This window comes from Drosophila busckii, chromosome 3R (assembly GCF_011750605.1).
Source record: "Drosophila busckii strain San Diego stock center, stock number 13000-0081.31 chromosome 3R, ASM1175060v1, whole genome shotgun sequence".
Lineage (NCBI taxonomy): Eukaryota > Metazoa > Arthropoda > Insecta > Diptera > Drosophilidae > Drosophila > Drosophila busckii.
The window spans coordinates 3,013,377-3,035,326 of record NC_046607.1 but is presented as its reverse complement, the minus strand read 5'-3'; the positions used below and the strand labels follow the sequence as shown (position 1 = coordinate 3,035,326).

Below are 21,950 nucleotides of genomic sequence, written 5' to 3'. Positions count from 1 at the left end.
TTGTTAGAATTTGCCAGTGAATTATTTTGCTATTTTAGGCTTTCGATTTTTTAAATTACAAATGATGATGCAATTGCATTTCCTTGCGCTCTTGCTCTTTGTTGTTACTTTGCACAGTAGCTGCAAAAGTTATTTGCATAACAAAACAAGCTGCAATGGCCGAGCGGCAGCCACAGCCACAGCCACAACATTCCAACAATACAGACAAACATCAATGCGGCATTCTGTCAAGCCATATAGAGAGAGAGAGATTTTGTATGCAGCCAGAGCAGCATACGAATATTTTATAATTTAGAAGACAACAGTGGGTTGGTGGGCTGGTAGGTTGCTGGGTGGGGGCGAAAGTGAAAAGTGCTGTAAAGAGTTTTTGCATTTGGCTCACGTACTAAAGCAGTGCATCAATCAACATTTTAAAATGCATTTTTATGAATGACAACCAGCAATCAAGGCGAATTGTTAAAATGCAATAATAAATACACAAATTGCAATCAACAAAATAAATCACAACTAAAATTTTATGCTATATATGCAAACTACAAAACTCACACACACGCACACACACATATTGTTACAACTAATTAGACGCTTGTCGTTTCGTTCGTCATAATGTTGTAATAAATACCGTTACAATGTCATTACCGGCATTACCTGACGCTATTCCGGTATTTTTGTTTCTCTCTCTCGCTGTTTTTTGTTAACTGAAACTTCTTTGCGTTCGTCTGGGGCTGTCAATGGCTTGTTAGCTTTACTTGTCTGTCTGCCTGCCTTGCCTGCTGTGCTCTTGACTTTGTTTGAAACTTTGTTTTGCTTTACGGCTTAGAATTTTAATGAGCTTTCGTTTGCTACGTTCTTCTTCTTCTGCTACTTTGTTTGCAACGTCATCTTTGTCATGTGGCCGCCGTGCCTGCTAACTAAGAATAGTTCTACCAACTATTTTGCCAGCCCAGGGGTCATTGCTTAGTTAAAACAGCGTCGTACAACGTTTTGAAACAAACAAACCACGCAGCGTATTTCCTTAAAGTTATTGACTTTTGTCTTCTCTCGCTCGTCATTGTCACACTTTGTCGCTGTTCTCATAGCAACAATGTTGAAGAACTTATCTCTTAACAAATATTGCCCAACATAATTTACACACGCCCAGGCAATTGTGCAAACAAAATGCAACAACAAACAACAACAAACTGTTTATTAAACATACCAAATGTCTGAGTATAATTAACGCTTGTTGTCAATGTTGACATGACCGTCATAGCCCTGAGAAATTTCAGCGTAATTTAGTAGCATATTTGCTTCAGTCACTAATAGATTGCCATATTTGCTTAGTACAGTGAAATAATATTACAACAACAACAACAACAGCAGCAGCAGCTAGAGCCGCTAGCAGCAGCAGCAGCAACATTTGTTAGCCGTGTTAAGAATCCTGTCGAACCGGTCTTTATAAATAGAAGCGTTCATTACGCAAGAATGTGCCCTAAAACGTTGCAACAACCAAGTGCCTAAGAACGAAAACAAAAACAACAACAACGCGAAATAAAACCTGAAATCTGCATAGTGCAAGTTTGCAAGATTAATTAACTCAACGCGCAGACAACAGCAACAGCAACAACAATGCGACTTTTTACGTCCGCAGCAGCGCCTGCAACAAGGCTCAGCACTGAGGCTGGCGAAATTATAGAGAACGCGCATTGCAGACAAAAGCAATCAGCTGGAGCTGCAGCTGTAGCTGAGGTTGGTGCCACAATCTACAGCAATCACAGCAAGTCAAGGTCACTGGAACGCTATGCGGGCTCGCCAGCTTTGCAGCAGCAGCAGCAGCAGCAGCAGCAATTGATATTGCCGCCCTATGCCACGCCCACAAGCAGCACACGACGTCGCCTGCTGTCGCCATTTCGCTCCATAAAGCGTCGCAGTCGCAGCAGCAGCAGCAGCGCCGATTCACAGGGCTACAATCATTTGGCTGTTGTTGTAGCCAATGCTGGCGCCGGCGTGCAGGCCAAGGCGAGCTCTCAAAGCGGAGACAGCGGCACTGGCGGCACCGAGCTGGAGCATGAGCTGGAGCTGGAAATGGAACTTGAACAGGATGATGATGATGAGGCGGAGCAACTAAGCCTAAGCTACTCACAGCTTAGCAGCAGCGGCTGCGATGAGGCAGATGCAGATGCAGATGCAGATGATGAAGCTGCAGCAAAAACAACAAAAGTTGCTGCCTCAACGCAGGCAATTGATGTGGCATTGCAACAAGCAGCAGATGAGCGTAGGCGCAACATTTTGTCTCTTTACTCTTCATCATCCGAGGAGCAGCTGCATTGCCGCATTGGCGACATTACGCTCATGGATGACACTTACTCCAATTGCGATCCACAAAATGATGCGGAGCGCATGTTTCTACAAATTGTTGGCATGTTGCGCGATGAAAATGAGGTTTGTCCTAAATAAGCGTCAAGTTTATAAATACGTTAATTATTTATTATAATTATATATAAACAATATATGAACAACTGTTAACTGCATTTGCTTGCAATAGAAATTCAAATGCCCTTAGCTTGCAACATGTTTGAGTTCGATGCATGTTGTGGCTGCGCTGATTTGTCAGCAAGCTGTTGCGCAACAATGTTGACAAGCAAATGTTGCTAAGCACTTGAGTGCATGTTGCGCTGTCAAAATTATTTATTTTAGCCATTATTTGTCTATTGCAATCAATTTTTGTGCATTAATTTTTTACAGTGCACAGCGTACTGCAGCAGCGCCGCGCATATTTAAGCGCTGCAATTTTAATTAAATAAATTTTCTTTACTCTCCCACGCTTTCGCTTGGCAGCCATTAAAATCTTGATTAATGCCGCAGCCACAGCAACAGCAAGGATTGGCTATGGCCACGGATTTATATAATTAAGCGAAGCAGTTGCAGTTTCAGCAGCTGCAGCAGCTGCACGACTTTAAACAATTGCATTTCAATAAGCAATTAAGCAATTGATTTTAAAGTTGTAATTTCTAAAGTGCGTCTAAAGTTTAGTTGACACAACTAATTGACAGCTGCGCATTTCAAGTTGTCAATTAAATAAATGCAGTTAATCGAATCACACACACACACGTCAATTTGAACGAGTCAAACGCTGACAGTTTTTTAGCTGCAAGGCACGCGCTAAAAAGTGCAGACAGTTGCGCATTTGGCAGCCATTTTGAGCTCACAAGGATATGCGCGCCATTTGCACGTTTCTTTGAGGCGTTGACTGCGCTGCTGATTAAAAGTTAAGCGTGCATTGACCTCTGCTGTGTGATTCAAACGATTGCCTGCGAGCCTTTGTTGTGGCAGCTTGTTTGCTGCTAATTAGTGCGGCACACACAGGTTGCAACTTATTGATTGCGACAATTTGCGAGCCTTTGTTGCTAATTAAAAAGCAATGCAAAGCGGAAATGCATTTGTTGCAATGTTTTGCTGCCTGCCTAATTGGCAATAGTTTAATCTGCTTTGAGCTTTGCACACTTTGCGCAGTTGCTTAAGCCACATAAATATTAATAAACTTGTTTGGGCAGCCAAAAGCAAACAAAGCAGCCAAGCAGTGCGTAGAGCTCAAACTAATCAAAATAAAAGCAACACACACGCACATCGTGCATTTGCATTTGCATTTGCTACAAAAACAATGCAGAGCTGTTAACACAATGCTTTATTCATTAGGCATGTGCTCTGGAGTTGAGAATTTTACATGCACTACTGCCTGAGCATGAGTTAAGCAAAGTTCAGCAGCAGCAAACTAAAAACTGAGTTACAAAATGAAATGAAATTATGAAAAGGAAAACAACATGGCAGGCAGCAAAATAACTATAACTAAATACAATAATAGACTAAATGGAGTGGGTTGAGTGTCAGGATGTGCTACAAAGTTGAAAGTTTTCTCTCGCTCTCGCTCTGGCTGTGCACAGGTAAATGCATTTTGCTTGTTGCATGCATTTTCAATGCAAAATGGCTGCACTGAAAGTTTTCGCTTGGCCCACCGCACTGCACCTGCTAAATGGTCTGACAAAGCAAAATTGAAAAGCGAAAATACGCAAAATGAAACGTGCGCCACGACAACAGATGCTGCTGCTGCAGCTGCCACGCCCCTTTGCACAGCCCGCGCCCCAAATAGTTTCAGCTTACAAAGCGTACGCAAGAACGAGTCGTGCCTGGCGCGCCCCTGCGGCAAAAGCATAAAAGTTAAAGCGCCTTTTACCTTTCATTGCTAATGAAGGCAGCAGCAGCAGCAGCAACAGCAGCAGCGCTGGCAACAAAGCAAAGATAGCGCAGCGGGTTGCCTTTGATTTACGCCTTTAAAGTTGCCCCAGTTGCTGCAAACGCAACAATGAGCGTAACTTAATTATGGCCGCCCATAGCTTACACTAGACGTATACGCAACGTAATTTATGCCCAGGCCCAAGAAGTAGGCAACACAATATTACACAATGTATGACAAATTGCAGTTTGTCTTATCGCTATGCCAGTTAATTATTAATATTTATGCATGCGCTCGCTTTGCTTGTCCCTTGCAGAAGATGCGCCAATTCCAAAAGGTGCTGGAGGATTTGAGCTCACGCGTCGCTCTGGCCGAGCAAACAAAGAATGGCTGGCAGGCACCCGCCTCGTTGGGCGAGGCCAATGAGCAAATGCAACAGCTGCAGCGGCTGCGGGACAAAATGACAACGGCCAGCGCATTGTTGGACGATTGCAATGAGCAGCAGTCCTTCTTCACCGCCAATCAAGTGCTGGTGCCCACACCCTGTTTGTCCAAGCTGGAGGACTTGAATACACGGTAAGTCGCAGCCACAGCCCCATTCAGTTTACACCACCCACAATTTCGATTGTTACAGCATGAAACTGTTGCAAATTGACATGGACGAGCGGCAAAAGGTTCTGTGCCAGGCGGGCGCTAATCATACGCACGAGAATGGCGACGATGGGCGTAATACATCCAACAGTGGCACCATTGGGCCATTACCTAATTTGGGGCAGAGTGTAAAGCCGCCCTGGGAGCGTGCCACAACGGCCACCAATGTGCCTTACTACATCGAGTGAGTAACTAACAGCAAAGCCCTTTGTTAAGCAACAGCCAATTAAGACTTGTCACACACTCTCGCTTAGCCATGAGCGTGAAACCACACACTGGGACCATCCAGAGATGATTGAACTGATGAAAGGCCTGGCCGACCTCAACGAGATTCGCTTCTCAGCGTATCGCACGGCCATGAAACTGCGCGCAGTGCAAACGCGTTTGGGTGAGCAAACATAATAAACATTCATATTTATTTATTTATGCTAATGCTAATTTCACTGCGCAGCGCTCGATCGCGTTTCCATGGCTACTGCTTGCGAGTCCTTCGATCGCCATGGACTGCGCGCTCAGAACGATAAGCTAATCGATATACCGGACATGACTACAGTGCTGCATTCGCTTTATGTGACAATCGATAAAATTGATTTGACACTGCTGCTTGATTTGGCCATTAACTGGATATTGAATGTCTACGACTCGCAGCGCACTGGACAGATACGTGTGCTCAGCTTTAAAGTGGGACTGGTGCTGCTTTGCCGCGGACATCTGGAGGAGAAGTATCGCTATCTGTTTCGCCTCGTAGCCGACACAGAGAAGCGCGCAGATCAGCGCCGTCTAGGGCTGCTGCTGCATGATTGCATACAGGTGAGCAGCATAGAACCAACTGCCCGCCATAGCAGCAACTTTAACTATAAATTTATCTTTAGGTGCCGCGCCAGCTAGGCGAGGTTGCTGCCTTTGGCGGCTCAAACATTGAGCCGTCGGTGCGCAGCTGCTTGGAGCAGGCGGGCATATCGCAGGAGGCCATCGATGGCAATCAGGAGATATCAATTGAGCTGCAGCATTTCCTGGGCTGGCTGCAGCATGAGCCGCAGAGTCTGGTCTGGCTGCCAGTGCTGCATCGTTTGGCTGCAGCCGAGGCGGCCAAGCATCAGGCCAAGTGCAATATTTGCAAGGAGTATCCAATTGTGGGCTTCCGCTATCGCTGTCTCAAGTGCTTCAACTTTGACATGTGCCAAAAGTGTTTCTTCTTCGGCCGCAATGCCAAGAATCACAAGCTAACCCATCCCATGCATGAGTACTGCACAACGGTGCGTATGCGCAATTAGTTTGAATTGAAAACTAGACTTTAATGTTTATGCTTTTTGCAGACCACATCCACCGAAGACGTGCGCGACTTTACGCGTGCGCTCAAGAACAAATTCAAGAGTCGCAAATACTTTAAGAAGCATCCACGCGTCGGTTATTTGCCCGTGCAGAGCGTGCTCGAGGGCGATGCACTGGAGAGTCCAGCGCCCAGTCCACAGCATACAACGCATCAGCTGCAGAACGATATGCACTCGCGGCTGGAAATGTACGCCTCGCGACTGGCGCAGGTCGAATACAGCGGCACCGGCTCCAATTCGACGCCGGACAGCGATGATGAGCATCAGCTGATTGCACAGTATTGCCAAGCGCTGCCCGCCAGCAATGGCAGCGGACCCAAGTCGCCGGTGCAGGTAATGGCGGCCATGGATGCCGAGCAGCGCGAGGAGCTGGAGGCCATTATACGCGATCTGGAGGAGGAGAACGCCAATCTGCAGGCAGAGTATCAGCAGCTGTGCAGCAAGCAGCAGTCGGGCACGCCGGACGACTCCAACGGCATGCAGCACTCCAGCTCCAGCATGACGGGTCTGGCCAGCCAGGGCGAGCACGGACAGGTAACACACTACCAAATGAGTTGTTGTTTTTATAAATACACCTCGTTTGTTTTGTCTTATAGGACATGATGGCCGAGGCCAAGCTGCTGCGCCAGCACAAGGGACGCCTCGAGGCGCGCATGCAAATACTGGAGGATCACAATCGGCAGCTGGAGGCGCAGCTGCAGCGACTGCGTCAACTGCTCGACGAGCCAAACGGCGGTGGTGGCAATAGCAGCGCCAACAGCAGCACACTGAACAGTGCGCCAGGCTCAGCGCTCAACTCCAAGCCCAACACGCTGCAAACTCGCTCCGTTACCGCCTCGCAACTGAACACAGATTCGCCGGCCAAGATGAATCAACAGAACGGTCACTACGAGCACAATTCAAGTGAGTGGCAGTCGAGTTAGACATGCGTTTGCTTTCATTTGTTAGTTTTAGTTTGTTGCGTTAGCTGCGTTTGCTTAGACTAACTCGCTTAACTCTCAATGCATGTGCATTTGTCTTTGTCTGTTGTTCCTTCACGCAGAGGGCGGCATCATGTTGCCTGAGCTGCAGCAGCAGCATCAGCAGCTGGCCAATTTGGCTGCCAAGCATCATCAGCATCAACTCAGCGGCGCACTAAACGCTTTGCATCAACAGCAGCAGCAGCAGCAGCAGCAACATCATGCGCAACGTGGCAACTTGCTTCAAGGCAACGGTAGCTTGGATATGGCCAATAGCATGCAGACTTCCGTTTACTTTGGCGACGACGGACGTCCGCCACCGCCACCGCACTCAAGTCTGTTGCAGCAACAGCAGCAACAACAACAGCTACAGCAACAGCATTTAAATGGTGCGGAAATTGCTTAAAGTTGTCGTTTTCCTTTTTTCTATTTAGTTTCGTTTATAATTTCTTGTTCAGTTGTTAGCTTTGCGTTCTTTGTTCTTTGTGTTGTTTGTTTGTGCAACTTTTATTGACCACAACTAATGTAATATTTCTCTTGATTGATTCCCTTCCTTGCTGGACTGTAGATCTTGCCTAAAGCGTTTGGACTGTTTTAGCCAAATCGGTAATAAGCAAAACATAATTATGCGTGTTGTCTCTATTATTATATAATTTTAATTTACAAACCGCTGCTACCACAAACATTGTCTAATTTATGGCTTTGTGTGTTCTCTGCGTTTAGATGGCACGAAAAATTTGGTCACTGTTATTACGGAGCAGGAAATCGAAGCCATTAACGAGGATTTGGATGAGAGGAGCAGCAGCAGCACGATTACGACGAATACAACGACGACGACAGAGCGAACCTGCGTGGAGCTAAAGAAATAAGCTATGCATACTTATACGAAACACAAAAATGATAAACAATCTTTTTAAAAAGAAAACTACATTTCATTCTAATGGCTGGCGTGCAAGCAAATTAAGCAACTTATACATATATTTATACATATTAATATTTAAACGAGCAACGTTTTATATTAGTTATGCGAATTATACACACATATATATAGTGCTAAGAGAATGATACATATTAAAAGCTGGAAATAATGCAGAAAAATATAAAGATTAGTTAAGTTACTTGTAATCGCTAATTATAATACCAAGTACATTGCGAGAATTGTTATAAACGCACTTTTTTAAACACAAAAAGAAACGAAAAAACTAACTAAAGGCACCATAAATCTATAAACGATTATTTTTACTTTTATTAACAGTTATTATTTTATTTTGTCTGTAACTGTTTACAATACATTTTATTTTAATTGTAATTTTGTATTATATTGTATGTGCTATAACCGTTAGTGTGCTGGCAATGTTTTCAATTAAAAACAATTAGTTAATATTCATGAATACACTTCAGACTGCGTTTTATTTCAATTGTTGAATTGATTTTTTAGTTTATACAAGTAAACTGATGACGAATACGATCACTAAATGGACCACCTTTTCTATAAAACCTTTACTATAAAATAATCCAATCAAACAATTCATACTATAGAATTCGATATGTTAACTAGTTAAATCAATAACAATCCAATTAGAGCAACTAGTCAAATTACAATAAAATACAAATCGCTTTAGAAATACCCAAACCGTTTTTAGATTTCTAGCAACAAGTAAATAACATATGTAAATCTAAATTCAATTTAAACTAATAACCAACCCTCAAAAATATATAAACTTTTGGAAAATAATATCAAATTATAAACAAGACAATATCAAATATCATAGACTTCATAGTAAACTTTAGTTGAATTGTATGAGAACTTTTAATTTAGTTTCATTTTTAGGTTTTATTGTTATAGTAATAACAAGAACTGACTATGAAAAGCTTACGCACACACTCACACACACACACACAAAGAGAGAAAGAAAGTTGTGTGCTGTCTTTTAAATTTTCTTAAAGCTTACAATCAATGTAGAAAAGTTACCCACTATGCATATTTTTCTAACCATTAACGATAATAAACTAATAAAGTCCTACCAAATAACCAAACAGTTTAAAACCCTCCGTTTCAAGTTAAAAACAATGAACCAAAAGTGAAACAACAAATGCTTATTAAAAATACTTATAAAGGCACATAACTTAAATTCTAGTAACCAACTAACCCCATGACTAGTCTAAATAATTAGTAAACATATCCCAAGCAAATACTAAACAATTAAAATTAAGCTACAAGTTTACATATTCAACACGAATTTAAATGCATGCATGCTACTTACACAAAACTAATATTACGCATACGCCCAATAAACCAAAATGCCATCAGAATTCATTTCAGTAAGACACAAGCTAAATAGTTTTCTCCTTTAGTGGAACATATTGATACAAAACTAAATCGAATGAAGCAATTCAAGCATATCCCCAAATAGTCTTCAGTGCATCATGTGGTTGTCTATGATATAATTATGGAATATAACTTGTAACTAGACACAAATTAAACAATCAACGAAACTTATTTATACATATAGTACGTACATATATATCAAATATACTCGTCAATATGCATATTGCGTGCTATATGGCTTGGCTTCTCATTTGGCAAATATATAATATTTATATGGTATACATATTGAAATTATTAGGCGCAACTGCAAGCCAATACAAGTACTTATGAAGCTAATTGATAGTTACTTTTTACAGTAAGCTCGCTTAGCACAATTGTGTACATTAGCCCGAGCCCGCAACCGCATCCCCAAACTCTTTGTTGACTGCTTAATATACCGCTAGAGTTTACTTGTGTTAGCAAACAAAGCAACAACAACAAAATGACAAAAAAAACGAATATAAAACACAAATAAATGAAAATTCTTTTAGTGGTAGTCCGCATTATCAATGCGGGCGTATTCTATTGTACCTATCTTTTGATACCGTTTACTACAAATCTAAGGACTATAATCGTATTAAAAACAAATTAGAATTTTACTTAAGTTTCAATCATTTGGTAGCAGACTTGAAGCAGATCAACTTGCAAGCTCAGAAATTTCCATATACTCTACAAATGTTAGAAATTATATACATACATGCATACATATACATATAAATAAATACATACATATACATATATATATTATATATACATGTGCAAACATGTAAAAACTAAACTCAAATATCAAACAAAATCATGTTTAAACGTTTATAAACATACAGACAAACACAAACAACTCACACACACACACACACACACAAACACACTCTCACACATAAGTACAGGCATATATTTATACATAAAGGATAACTATGATATTAACATATAATACAGCTATACATATATGAACATTGAAGAGTTGATACAATAAATAAAACAAAAACACATTAATTGCGTTTCAAACAAATCTTTTACTTACCCGCGTATCTTTCAGATACTTTTGCTTATGCAGAAAATAAAAACTGGATACATTTAATTTTTCTTTTATTCTCAAGTTTATTCACCTATTCTATTTTACACTTGAACTTATAGCGTATTACCAACATCCAATGACGAATACCACAAGAAAGATACTGAAAGCAGCGAATACAAGTTAGGAGTAAAGATATAGATAGAGAGAAAGATATAGACAGTTGAAAGAGATCGCCTTCTAGTTGCCAAGTAAACAAGTAACGGGCACTCAGTGATGATAGTAGGCATGGGGATCAACAGCAGGAGCAGGATAATGTGCATAGGGGCTATGTGCTAAGGCGGGATAAGCAGCATGGAAGTGTGGAGCGGGTAAATGAGCGGGCGCTGAAATGGCGACGGGCACTGGAGCCGGAGCGGGCGGAGCAGGCACATGCGCTGGCTCTGGACGATAGGCAAGCGGATAAGAGAGCAGCGATAGCGGTGTTTTGGGCACTGGTGGCAATGGCGGTGCAGGTGCTGGGCCTGGTAGATGCTTATAGCCCAACGGCTCCTTGCGCACAACCGCATTGAAACCATGATGCGGATCTGCAGTGTAGTCAACAGTGCGCTTGGTGCCATCTGGATCAACGACGGAATAGCTGCCCTTGACGACATCGCCATGACGTGTCTCATGCTGGCTCTTCAGATCGCCAGTGTAGCCGTCCTGTATGTCATAGCCAAAGGAGTACTTGGGATCAGCATCATATGGCTCCGGTGCAGCGGGCTTCGGAGCTGGAGCTGGAGCTGGAGCTGGAGCTGGTGCCGCATATGCTGCATGATGTAGACCATAGCCCGCATAGCTGTGCAACGGTCCTGCCGGTCCGCCATAGTAATTTCCAGGCCCAATGACGCCAGCATAGGCAATGCTCAGCGCAGCGCAAAGCAGAATAAGCTAAACAATAAACAAAAGATAGTTTAAACTTATTTATTCACTTTAGAGCGCACAAGTTTTATATGTTTGCTCATGTTTTTTCACAATTTAACACTTCATAACTTTTCACACACACCTTGAACATGAGTTCGCTTTGCACTTTTTAATCCTTTAGAGCCCAAACGGCAAACACCACTGCAAATGTGGCTAAGTAAGTTGAGAACTGAGAAGCTCAGCAATGATCGCGCTGGAAGAACTAACAACAACTGCAAAAGTTGCTTTGGCTTTTGGCCAATTTATAGTAAAGCTGTGGCGCCAAATGTCGCCAGCTTCACATAGCGGCGCAAAAGACCAAGCGAACAATAAACTAATTGAAGATCAAGCGAGACCAGTCAAGCGGTCCCAGACTGATCATGCCACATGGCGCTGCAACGAACAAGCAAACAGCGAGTCAGACAAACAGACAGACAGCCAACAAGACTGGGCAGCCACCTGGCGGTGAATCGTGTCTGCGGGTTCAACGTATCGACTTAGAAAGGTTATACAGCCGGCAAACCATTTAAAGGGACTCGGCAGTGACTCGTTTTGCTGTTTGCCCTTTCACTTTTGTACTCGCGCTTGGCGAGCTTATAAACAAATTCGCTGCAGCGTTGGTCAATTGAAATGTTAAATTATTAGCACCTAGGACTTGAAGCTGCAGAAGTTTTTTGGCCACATAATTAGTGTGTTTGCCAGCAGTAACCGAATCGACACATGAAATGGCAACAAACGGCAGCCAACAGCTACGATAGCAACATTTGAACATGCAGCAAAAGGTCAGACAGCCAACAATTAAATTACATGCGGCAAACAAATGCAGCGAGCGCTTAAAAAGCGAAAGGTCAGCCCAGCGCTCCTTCAGCTACTCCCGCTCCTCGCCTGCTGCTGCTGCCGCTTGCTTGCGAATAATGTCATTAGTTCGTTTGCTTAATTTATGATCGCAAATTTGTTGCAGATCTGCGCCAATCTGTTGACAGTTTGGAGCCCATTGTATGCGACATATATAGCAAGAAATCGTGCAAGCAAAAGCAATTGATCAATACAATGTCAGCACATTGCAAAATATTTGCAGTTGTGGGCCCAGTTGGTGACTCAGGCAATATCTAGAAAATAAATATGTTTTGACTGCCACGCTTAGCGTCTGTTAATTAGAGCAGTTTGATAAGACGCAGGAGCTCAGCTGTTTTCAAATTGAAAACGTGTTCGGCTTAGAGCTGTTGGCCATGTCTGGCTTTCAGTTCAGTTTGCAAATGAAAGTCGTGGCACAATGGACTTCCAAGCTGCGCTGGAGAAATGCGGCAGCTTTGGGCGCTTCCAATACGTCATGTTGCTGCTCTACGGCTACACCAACATACTCGGCTCATTGCACTACTTTTCACAAACGCTCATCACATTCACGCCGGAGCATTGGTAAGCCAACGATGCATAAATAAACTAATTTTAACGTAGCCTCTGTAGGTGCTATCATGAGCAGCTGCAGCAGCTGAATGCCACGCAGTTGCGCGCTGCTTATGCGAATATCAGCCACGCATCCTGCACCTTGCTGGAGCGCGTGGACAATGGCACTGGTGTCGTCGCTACAACTGGCCAGTGTGCTCATTGGATATTCAAGCATGAAAGCAACTATACGAGCATTACCAGCGAGGTACAGTAGGCAGCAGCTAATTCGTTCTTAGACTCACATTTGTATACTGCAGCTTGAGTGGGTCTGTGGCAAGTCTCATCATGCAGCAGTTGGTCAATCATTCTTCTTTCTGGGCTCAGTTGTTGGCACTATATTATTTGGCTATCTATCGGATCACATAGGTCGACTGCCCACATTGCTGATGACAACGCTATCTGGCGCATGCGGCGATTTTATGACTTCATTTGTCTACAGCTTGCCCTTGTTTGCCATTTCGCGTTTCGTTTCCGGCCTGTCCACTGACACTATGTACTATATGATGTACATTTTAGGTGAATGTCATTGCTTTATGTACTGCATTTAATTCACGCCCTGCACATTTGCAGTGTTTGAGTATCTCAGTCCCAAGCATCGCACGTTCGGGCTCAACATCATACTTGCTTTCTTCTATTGCTTTGGTCTGGTGACTTCACCCTGGGCTGCCATTTGGATTGGCAACTGGCGTAAGTATCTTTGGATTGCCTCGTTACCAGCGCTAGGCGTGCTGGCCTATCCGCTGTTCATTTGTGAGAGCGCGCAGTGGCTGCTGACAAAGCACAGATACGACGACGCTGTCAAGAGTCTCAAATGGGTGGCCAAGTTCAATGGCCGCAAGCTGCAAGAAGCTGAGCTTAAGCAATTTGTTCAGCACTATTTTGACAAGCATAACCAAGAGCAGAAATCAAAATACCATGCAGACACCTTCATGGGCATGTTTCGCACTCCACGTCTACGTCGCTTTACGCTCACTTTGATGCTCAAATCGTAAGTTGATTGCATAGCTTAGATGTAAATTTAATAATGCACATTTCAGCGTAATCATAACACTATCGAACGATGTAATCCATCGCAACATGGAGGGTCTTGGCACATCGCCATTCAAGCTATTCTCCATAACTTCGCTCAACTATTTGCCAGCGGGCGTAACAATTCTGCTGCTGCAAAACAAAATCGGACGCAAAGGCATGGCCTGCGGTGCGCTGCTGATTGGTGGCATTATAACCACAGTTACGGGCTATCTTATTGCCCATCTGGACCCAAAACAGAATGCACTGCTGCTTGCTGTCATGATCGGCTTGGGACGCTATGGCGCCACAGTCAGCTATGATGCGGAGATCCAATATGCAGCTGAGATAATACCAACTACTGTGCGAGGACGTGCTGTTTCCAATGTGCACGTTGTAGGATTGGCCTCCAGCTCACTGGCCTTCTATGTGATTTACTTGGCAAAGTTCTACAAGCCACTGCCATCCATATTCATAAGCTGTCTAATGTTTTTGGGCGCCGGCCTGTGTCTAACGCTTCCAGAAACTTTAAACAAGTGAATTTTTATTTATGCAGCACTTGTCATCAAAATTTATATATTTTATTTTAGAAAGCTGCCTGAGAACCTCAAAGAAGCAGAGAACTTTGCCCAAGACGAGCCTTGTCTATTATTTCCATGCCTTAAGAGAAAAACTCAAAGTTTATCAAATTCTACATAAGAAATATATTCGTATTGAAAAGCGATATGATATTTTATATACATATATTAACAAATAACTATAAGCAAACCAGACAACTATCAAATTTTGAATAGTTCTAACTCAGCGTCCAAGCTTACTTTAATTATAGCTAAGCTATAAACAAAATAGTACACAATAGATGACGAATTTTTCGAAACAATTAATTTTGAAAGGCTGCCAGTCTGCGAAAAACAAACGGATTTTTCTTTTCTATGCCATTTTATGTGGACGTGCAAACACAATTCAAATGTATGCTTTAAAAAATTATTTAACACTGTTGTCAACGAAATGGTAAACAAACAACACAAATTTCTGTGGAATATCAATGTTTGATAAGCAATAGCTCAGCTGAAATGGAGTCCAATTTCAGAGTTTCATACCTTGTTAGACTTGTGAGATGCATCAGAATTAAACTGCATTCAAATTTGGAAGTTTTCAGATTTTTAATATACGAAAAATTTTAAAGTTGTAAAAACCTAAATAATGATGCAACTTTGTTTTTAGCATCAATACGAGCGTAACACAGCATTACACTCAAGAATTGGATGATTTTTAAGAAAGTTGTGGCAACTCAACAGGGGGAAGAGAGTTACATCAATAACAAAAGATTGCTATATTAATGCTTAATGCTGTAACTTTGTTTTAGGTAAATATGTTAGACAAACAGTGCGCAAGAATTTTCTCATTAGTAGGCAACAGTGAACGCCGCTGTTAATAGGAGGAACAAATAGAGTTACATTAATAACAAAATGTTGTGTTTTTCTATCACTAAAATGCTACACCTAACTAAATCCAACAGATCCTCTGTTTGTTCATACAACAAAACCTTTCCTTATTGATCACTTTCGTTTTAAGGAACTATAAAACCTTTTCATTGTTGTCGATTACCTGGGCAGCCTTGAAAACGCCACTATAATGACGAATTACTATGCATAGTGTGTGTTGCCCCAAGTGGCAGCTACCCAAAGCCATTCATCGACTGTTAAAGTCAAAGGAGGCGCATCTTATGCAGTAGCTGCCTTTAAATGTATGAACCATTTAGTTAGCTGCCCCTTTGCCTGCAACCGTTGATCCCAAGTGCGTAAAATTACGATTATTTTGATTTTAGAAAATAAACGAATTTTGCTGAACAACACAGAGACACTCATTAAAGCGTCGACATGCCAAAGAAATTTTGTAAATAGCCAAGTCTTGAATAATACTTATGCAGCAACCGAATCAAGATTTTCTGAGAATTCTATTCATAGAGTTGCTGCCTAATCCAAGTTCATCAGGAATGTCAAGTATTTAATTTTTAATCTTCAAAAGCAACTCTATGCATTTTGATATTTTGCAATACTATTAATGAGTTGCAATTTATGTAGGACGCTTTTGACAGCTGCAATAAATACAATTAATAATAGGCTTCCAGTTTGCCAAATTTTTATAAAAAGCAATACTTTACTTTAACTTGTAAATTATGAGCTTGAATACAAGTAATCCACTGCTAGCTGTGATGAAGTGTGAGATGTGCCCGAATAAGGTTACAAACTTTGCAGTCGGCCTCTGTGAGCGCTGCGTTAGCATCTGGACGAGCAAGCGCAGTCTGGAAAATATACAGATTACCGTGGGCCATGTCAAGTCAGCCATCGTAAGCATGCATCAGAGAAAATCTTACGAGCATATGTCTGCGCCATTCCGGCAAGCCATAGAAGCAGAACAGCGCAAGCGTAGACTTAAGGTTGAGCTCTTTACAAAGTTTCGCGAAAAGTTTCAAGATGGCGTACTCAATACGGAAGAGAATTGTGTTCATGCAAAGTTTGTGGCGGATGACAACTATTTTGATGCAATAGATGTTGATATGAGTTTACTAGGTGTCGATTTTAGTGCAATTTAATAAAGTCAGTCCGAGTTGCGATTGCAATTTTAATTGATTATAGCCAATATGCAGTGCAGTGTTTCTGTCAGTTATTGGGTAGTACATTTTGGTAATGAAAATGTTTAGTCAAATTTGCGTCACTAGTTGTATGTTTATCGCAAATGAACATCAATCTACATAAATAAGTGCTAGTATATATAGTATATATATATGCTATGTACAAAATTATCAACTTGAATTTCAATGCAAGGTTCTCCTTTAAATATATCTACATACATCTATTATCTGCCTTTGGCTAGTCCTAATTTACAAATACATTGAAGCATTATATTATACAAATTCTTGTAGGCCATTCAAAAGCTCAAAATTGAAAAATAGTTTTTAATATTTTCTCAATTATTTCTGTATTAAGCCAGCCCTTTGTTGCAAGTTTTAAACGTTTAAAGTTCCTGGCGCTGAATTAAGCTCGTATGTGAAATAAATTAATGAGGAAATAGAAAGTAGCACGCAGAAACATGTTTGAAGTTGTAATTAAAGCCGACTTCAGTTAACAAAGGGAAATGTTGCTGCATACTGTGTGGCAAATGGAAAACAAACAATTTTGCTGCTGCTGCTCTATGTCGCAAATAAGACTCGCAAGCTTGCCTATTTCCGGTGCAATAAATCGCAAGACTTGTACAATTCCTAGTCGTATATGTTATATTTAAAAGACGCAGCAAATTTGAGAAGGCAAATTTGAATATCACGCGTAATGAATATATCATAATGCAATTAACAAAATGCATTTATGCCATGCACACGCATGTCACGTTACACGTTCCAAATTTATTAAATGCCAGCTTAAACTATATACCGAGAACCCAGTAAAACTTAAAAAACAATATTGAACATGAAACACTATTGTAATAAAAATTGATTTGTTGTTATTATGTATACTTTCAAATTTGGCTCTCAGAATTGCATAGCAGTCAGAATTTGCAAGGTGTGGTACTGCTCGCACAATTGTGGATTATATGTGCTAATTTTGATTTTTGTTCATTCAGCTTGTTCATAAATCAATATTACTTTTCTTTTTAAAATATTACATTTAAATGAATCTAAGTAAGTTAGTCTGAGCGGAAAATAATAATATTTTTATGAATTATCGCTAGTTGTCTTTAATAAAAGTAATTGTTTACATATCGAAACTATTCTGGACTATTCGCACATTAAAAATATCGATAATTTTAGATTATTTTGATATCAACAACCCTATTAAGATCTTGCCGCCAAAAAGACCCGCAACACGCCGAGACAACAAAAATATTGTTGCTGTTAAATAATTAATAATATAAACATTATTAGATCGAATTTACTATTTTTGTTATTATTGAAATTGTTGTGTACGCTTGCACTTGTTGAAAATGGTAAGTTTATAAATGCTTCCTAGTTATTTTAAATAAAGATGTACTGCATTTGCATAGGACAATCCCAGCTCGCCGCCGCCAAACACGCCCAGCGATCTGGCTGATCGTCGGGTTACAATGACATCGCCTGCTGTCGACTTTGAGCCTTTTGAAAACGAGGATGAGATTCTCGGAGATCAGACAGTGCGCCATGAAAATGAGGAGGATGGCGAGGAACTGTTTGGCGACAACATGGAGAATGGTATGTAAATATAGAATAGAAAACATGAACAAATATTAAATTGTGTTAAATGCAAATAGATTATCGTCCTATGCCTGAGCTGGACCACTATGATCCAGCCATGCTGGACGATGAGGAAGACTTCTCAGAGTTGTCGCAGGGCGAGCGCTTTGCGGCCGAGTCGGAAATGCGTAGACGTGATCGTGCTGCTGGCATTCATCGAGACGATCGTGATCTGGGCTTTGGTCAATCCGATGATGAGGATGATGATGTGGGACCACGCGCCAAGCGACGCGCTGGTGAAAAAGCAGCTGTTGGTGAGGTGGAGGACACTGAGATGATTGAGTCCATTGAGAACTTGGAAGACACCAAAGGTCACTCAACAAAGGAATGGGTTAGCATGCTCGGGCCACGCACTGAAATTGCCAATCGCTTTCAATCCTTCCTGCGCACGTTTGTGGATGATCGTGGAGCGTATACTTATCGTGATCGCATACGGCGCATGTGCGAGCAGAACAAGTCATCATTTGTAGTGTCCTACACAGACTTGGCCAACAAGGAACATGTGCTGGCATACTTCTTGCCCGAGGCGCCGTTTCAAATGCTAGAGATCTTTGACAAGGTGGCCAAGGATATGGTATTGTCCATCTTTCCCACCTACGAGCGTGTGACTACTGAGATACACGTGCGCATTTCGGAACTGCCACTGATCGAAGAATTGCGCACCTTCCGCAAATTGCATCTTAATCAGCTGGTGCGTACCTTGGGCGTCGTCACTGCCACCACGGGCGTGCTGCCGCAGCTGTCTGTCATCAAATACGATTGCGTCAAGTGCGGCTATGTGTTGGGCCCCTTTGTGCAGTCACAGAACACGGAAGTCAAGCCCGGCTCTTGTCCTGAGTGTCAGAGCACAGGTCCGTTTTCTATTAATATGGAACAAACACTGTATCGCAATTACCAGAAGATAACGCTGCAGGAATCACCTGGTCGCATACCAGCTGGTCGTATACCGCGCAGTAAGGATGTCATCTTGCTGGCAGATCTCTGCGATCAATCCAAGCCTGGTGATGAGCTCGAAGTCACTGGCATTTATACCAACAACTATGATGGTTCGCTTAATACAGATCAAGGCTTCCCTGTCTTTGCTACGGTTATTATAGCCAACCATGTTGTGGTCAAGGATTCGAAGCAAGTGGTGCAGTCACTTACCGATGAAGACATTGCCACTATACAAAAGCTGAGCAAAGATCCTCGTATTGCCGAACGTATTGTGGCATCTATGGCGCCTTCCATTTATGGTCATGACTACATCAAGCGCGCCCTGGCTTTGGCGCTATTCGGTGGCGAGTCTAAGAATCCAGGCGAGAAGCACAAAGTACGTGGCGACATCAATATGCTGATCTGCGGTGATCCTGGTACGGCGAAGTCGCAGTTCCTTAAGTATACTGAGAAAATAGCACCGCGTGCCGTTTTTACTACCGGCCAAGGCGCCAGCGCTGTGGGTTTAACTGCCTACGTTCGGCGTAATCCTGTCTCCCATGAATGGACACTGGAAGCTGGGGCCTTGGTGCTGGCCGATCAGGGCGTCTGTCTGATTGATGAGTTCGACAAAATGAACGATCAGGATCGAACGTCTATACACGAGGCCATGGAACAGCAGTCCATATCTATATCAAAGGCAGGTATTGTTACCTCGCTGCAAGCCCGTTGCACAGTTATTGCTGCTTCCAATCCCATTGGCGGTCGCTATGATCCATCCATGACCTTCTCAGAGAATGTAAATTTATCGGAGCCTATATTGTCGCGTTTCGATATACTATGCGTGGTCAAGGATGAGTTTGATCCCATGCAGGATCAACAGCTCGCCAAGTTTGTGGTGCATTCGCACATAAAGCATCATCCCAGCGAGGAGGAGCAACCCGAGCTGGAGGAGCCGCAGATCAAGACTGTGGAGGAGATACCACAGGATCTGCTGCGCCAGTACATTGTCTATGCAAAAGAAAATATAAGGCCCAAACTAACGGTAAGGATAAACAAGCACCTTTTTGTTTTTGATTTGGCCAATAAAAATGTTTTTCTGCTTTATAGAACATTGATGAAGACAAGATTGCCAAGATGTACTCACAGCTGCGTCAAGAGTCGTTTGCCACTGGCTCACTGCCCATCACAGTGCGTCACATTGAGAGCGTCATACGCATGTCCGAGGCCCATGCACGACTGCATCTGCGTGAGAGTGTAGTGGAGGCGGACGTCAGCATGGCTATACGTATGATGCTGGAGAGCTTCATTGAGGCGCAAAAGTTCAGCGTAATGAAGAAGATGCGCAACACATTCCAAAAGTATTTGGCCTTCCAGAAGGATCACTCCGAATTGCTATTTTTCATTCTGCGCCAGCTCACGCTCGATCAGCTGGCTTACATTCGCTGCAAGGATGGACCGAGTGCCACGCATGTGGAGATTATGGAACGCGACTTAATCGAGCGCGCCAAGCAGCTGGACATTACCAATCTGAAAACATTCTACGACTCGGAGTTGTTCCGCAACAATGGTTTCTCATACGATCCCAAGCGGCGTACGATTTTGCAGATTGTAGTCGATGGAGCTGCTTAAAGATTTTAATTTCTGCTTATTTATCTCATTTAACATATCTCATCATACATGTGTTTTATTTTCCCTCATTACATTTATGTCAAATAAAGATACACATTTTTTATTTTTACTTACTGACTTTAATTACCGTTGATCAAACCGTTAAACATATTTTCCATCTCTTCCATAAATTCATCTGGAAACTCAAGATCGGCTTTCATCGTGTCATATGCTATTGAATACGCCTCTGCGCTAAAGTTACCCATTTTAGTCATTTTTGACTCATCGCAACCACCATTTAAATCTCCACAAGCTATAAACGGCAACAGTTTGCGATTAATCTCGGAGCCAGTCTTGCCAGCCAATTCTCTTATATCATCCCTCGCCGGATTGATGATTTGTGGAATGTAGCCAGCGGGCAGACTGAATCCTGTGCAGACTACAAATGCTTCAATGCTTGATGGACGCGAACTCTTCGGTTTAAAGATTTCACAGTGTTGGAAGAACGTTAGCATCTGGGACTCGAGCAAAGTGTTGGCTCTGCCTTTGAATATTTTAGCCACAAACTTGCCGCCTGGCTCTAACACAAAAGTGGCTATACTTAGCGCTGAGACTATTAACTGGTTTTGCATATACTCGTCCATTTCATGCACGCCAGTTACGTCCGGTGCGCCATCGCACACTACTAGCTGAACCTTCTGGTTACCGTCTTCGTCAAAGTGCTTAATTATTGCCTCAGCTGTGCTTTCTTTCGTAATATCACCCTGCAGCTGCGTTACTCCTCGTATGGGAGCCATAGCCTGCAAATCTACTGCCAATATCTTTACAGCCAGCTTTTCATCATCTGTTAGACGGGACTCGAATAGCTTGCGTGACAGCACCTGAGACCAGCTACCAGGTGCTGCACATAAGTCTACTGCACGCTGTACATCTGTAAGGAATCAACAGTTCATTTAAAAATTCGCTTATAATAAGTTTAAACAAATCTACCTTCGAATATTTTAAACTCCTCGTCAATGTGCATTAACTTAAAGGCGCTGCGAGCACGCCAACCTTCCTCCTTGGCTTGGCGATAATATATATCGCGTTTGTCCTTTGATGTTTTGCCCATTGTGTATTATTATAAATACATTAGACTTTATTTTATTTTTATATACAATTTAACATTTAAGTATATACAATATGCAGTAAGCGGAATTGGTGGATGACAGCACGTGGCCGGCAAGT

At 42.3% G+C, this 21,950-nt stretch overlaps 6 protein-coding genes across 20 annotated transcripts in view; 4 read left to right on the top strand and 2 right to left on the bottom strand.

Moving 5' to 3' along the window:
* The window catches only part of LOC108602772 (dystrophin), a 116,029-nt gene extending 107,305 nt beyond the window's left edge, over window positions 1-8,724 (top strand). For 5 of the 14 annotated variants that reach the window (XM_017990947.1, XM_017990946.1, XM_017990944.1 and 2 more), the window contains 10 exons: window positions 4,527-4,786; window positions 4,845-5,045; window positions 5,116-5,249; window positions 5,313-5,671; window positions 5,734-6,117; window positions 6,178-6,726; window positions 6,789-7,095; window positions 7,235-7,540; window positions 7,720-7,757; window positions 7,875-7,965. In XM_017990947.1, coding sequence (XP_017846436.1) covers window positions 4,527-4,786; window positions 4,845-5,045; window positions 5,116-5,249; window positions 5,313-5,671; window positions 5,734-6,117; window positions 6,178-6,726; window positions 6,789-7,095; window positions 7,235-7,540; window positions 7,720-7,730 — 2,511 coding nt within the window. In that variant the 3' untranslated portion in view covers window positions 7,731-7,757; window positions 7,875-7,965. Of the gene's footprint in view, window positions 1-1,349; window positions 2,422-4,526; window positions 4,787-4,844; window positions 5,046-5,115; window positions 5,250-5,312; window positions 5,672-5,733; window positions 6,118-6,177; window positions 6,727-6,788; window positions 7,096-7,234; window positions 7,541-7,719; window positions 7,758-7,874 lie in introns of those variants that run through there. The other 9 variants (XM_017990950.1, XM_017990951.2, XM_017990959.2 and 6 more) reach the window with 8 other exon arrangements.
* Window positions 8,725-10,608: 1,884 nt separating this feature from the next.
* Window positions 10,609-11,714, bottom strand: LOC108602201 (cuticle protein 7). Its single transcript, XM_017990250.1, has 2 exons — window positions 11,580-11,714; window positions 10,609-11,464 (listed from the first exon to the last, which is right to left on the bottom strand). Exons 1-2 carry the CDS (start codon window positions 11,586-11,588, stop codon window positions 10,802-10,804), a joined length of 672 nt encoding a protein of 223 aa, XP_017845739.1. The 5' UTR covers window positions 11,589-11,714; the 3' UTR covers window positions 10,609-10,801.
* A 1,026-nt stretch (window positions 11,715-12,740) lies between these two features.
* On the top strand, window positions 12,741-14,874 carry LOC108602214 (organic cation transporter-like protein). The gene is made up of 6 exons (XM_017990261.2): window positions 12,741-12,892; window positions 12,941-13,127; window positions 13,180-13,438; window positions 13,493-13,910; window positions 13,960-14,466; window positions 14,521-14,874. Exons 1-6 carry the CDS (start codon window positions 12,750-12,752, stop codon window positions 14,627-14,629), a joined length of 1,623 nt encoding a protein of 540 aa, XP_017845750.1. The 5' UTR covers window positions 12,741-12,749; the 3' UTR covers window positions 14,630-14,874.
* Window positions 14,875-16,027: 1,153 nt separating this feature from the next.
* Window positions 16,028-16,563, top strand: LOC108602691. Its single transcript, XM_017990829.2, has one exon. The coding sequence runs from the start codon at window positions 16,110-16,112 to the stop codon at window positions 16,524-16,526; it is 417 nt and encodes a 138-aa protein (XP_017846318.1). The 5' UTR covers window positions 16,028-16,109; the 3' UTR covers window positions 16,527-16,563.
* A 1,248-nt stretch (window positions 16,564-17,811) lies between these two features.
* LOC108603846 (DNA replication licensing factor Mcm2) lies at window positions 17,812-20,862 on the top strand. 2 transcript variants are annotated; one of them, XM_017992997.2, is made up of 4 exons: window positions 17,812-17,914; window positions 17,972-18,155; window positions 18,215-20,157; window positions 20,223-20,862. In XM_017992997.2, the coding sequence occupies exons 1-4, from the start codon at window positions 17,912-17,914 to the stop codon at window positions 20,742-20,744; spliced, it is 2,652 nt and encodes an 883-aa protein (XP_017848486.1). In that variant the 5' UTR covers window positions 17,812-17,911; the 3' UTR covers window positions 20,745-20,862. The 2 variants fall into 2 exon arrangements, with proteins under 2 accessions (XP_017848486.1, XP_017848487.1); XM_017992998.2 differs by having other exon boundaries at window positions 17,858-17,914; window positions 17,983-18,155; window positions 20,223-20,861.
* On the bottom strand, window positions 20,839-21,924 carry LOC108603848 (putative tRNA (cytidine(32)/guanosine(34)-2'-O)-methyltransferase 1). Its single transcript, XM_017993001.2, has 2 exons — window positions 21,714-21,924; window positions 20,839-21,654 (listed from the first exon to the last, which is right to left on the bottom strand). Exons 1-2 carry the CDS (start codon window positions 21,832-21,834, stop codon window positions 20,864-20,866), a joined length of 912 nt encoding a protein of 303 aa, XP_017848490.1. The 5' UTR covers window positions 21,835-21,924; the 3' UTR covers window positions 20,839-20,863.
* Window positions 21,925-21,950: the final 26 nt, after the last annotated feature.

What these genes read in the sequence shown, in the direction of transcription:
- LOC108602214 (XM_017990261.2), top strand. Translation starts at nt 12,750, where the DNA reads ATGGACTTCCAAGCTGCGCTGGAGAAATGCGGCAGCTTTGGGCGCTTC. An exon ending in CTATATGATGTACATTTTAG is followed by an intron (nt 13,439 to 13,492) that starts GTGAATGTCATT and finishes GCACATTTGCAG; the next exon opens with TGTTTGAGTATCTCAGTCCC. An exon ending in CTCACTTTGATGCTCAAATC is followed by an intron (nt 13,911 to 13,959) that starts GTAAGTTGATTG and finishes TGCACATTTCAG; the next exon opens with CGTAATCATAACACTATCGA.
- LOC108602691 (XM_017990829.2), top strand. Translation starts at nt 16,110, where the DNA reads ATGAGCTTGAATACAAGTAATCCACTGCTAGCTGTGATGAAGTGTGAG.
- LOC108603846 (XM_017992997.2), top strand. An exon ending in TGGCGACAACATGGAGAATG is followed by an intron (nt 18,156 to 18,214) that starts GTATGTAAATAT and finishes AAATGCAAATAG; the next exon opens with ATTATCGTCCTATGCCTGAG. An exon ending in ATATAAGGCCCAAACTAACG is followed by an intron (nt 20,158 to 20,222) that starts GTAAGGATAAAC and finishes TCTGCTTTATAG; the next exon opens with AACATTGATGAAGACAAGAT.
- LOC108603848 (XM_017993001.2), bottom strand. Translation starts at nt 21,834, where the DNA reads ATGGGCAAAACATCAAAGGACAAACGCGATATATATTATCGCCAAGCC. An exon ending in GGAGTTTAAAATATTCGAAG is followed by an intron (nt 21,655 to 21,713) that starts GTAGATTTGTTT and finishes GATTCCTTACAG; the next exon opens with ATGTACAGCGTGCAGTAGAC.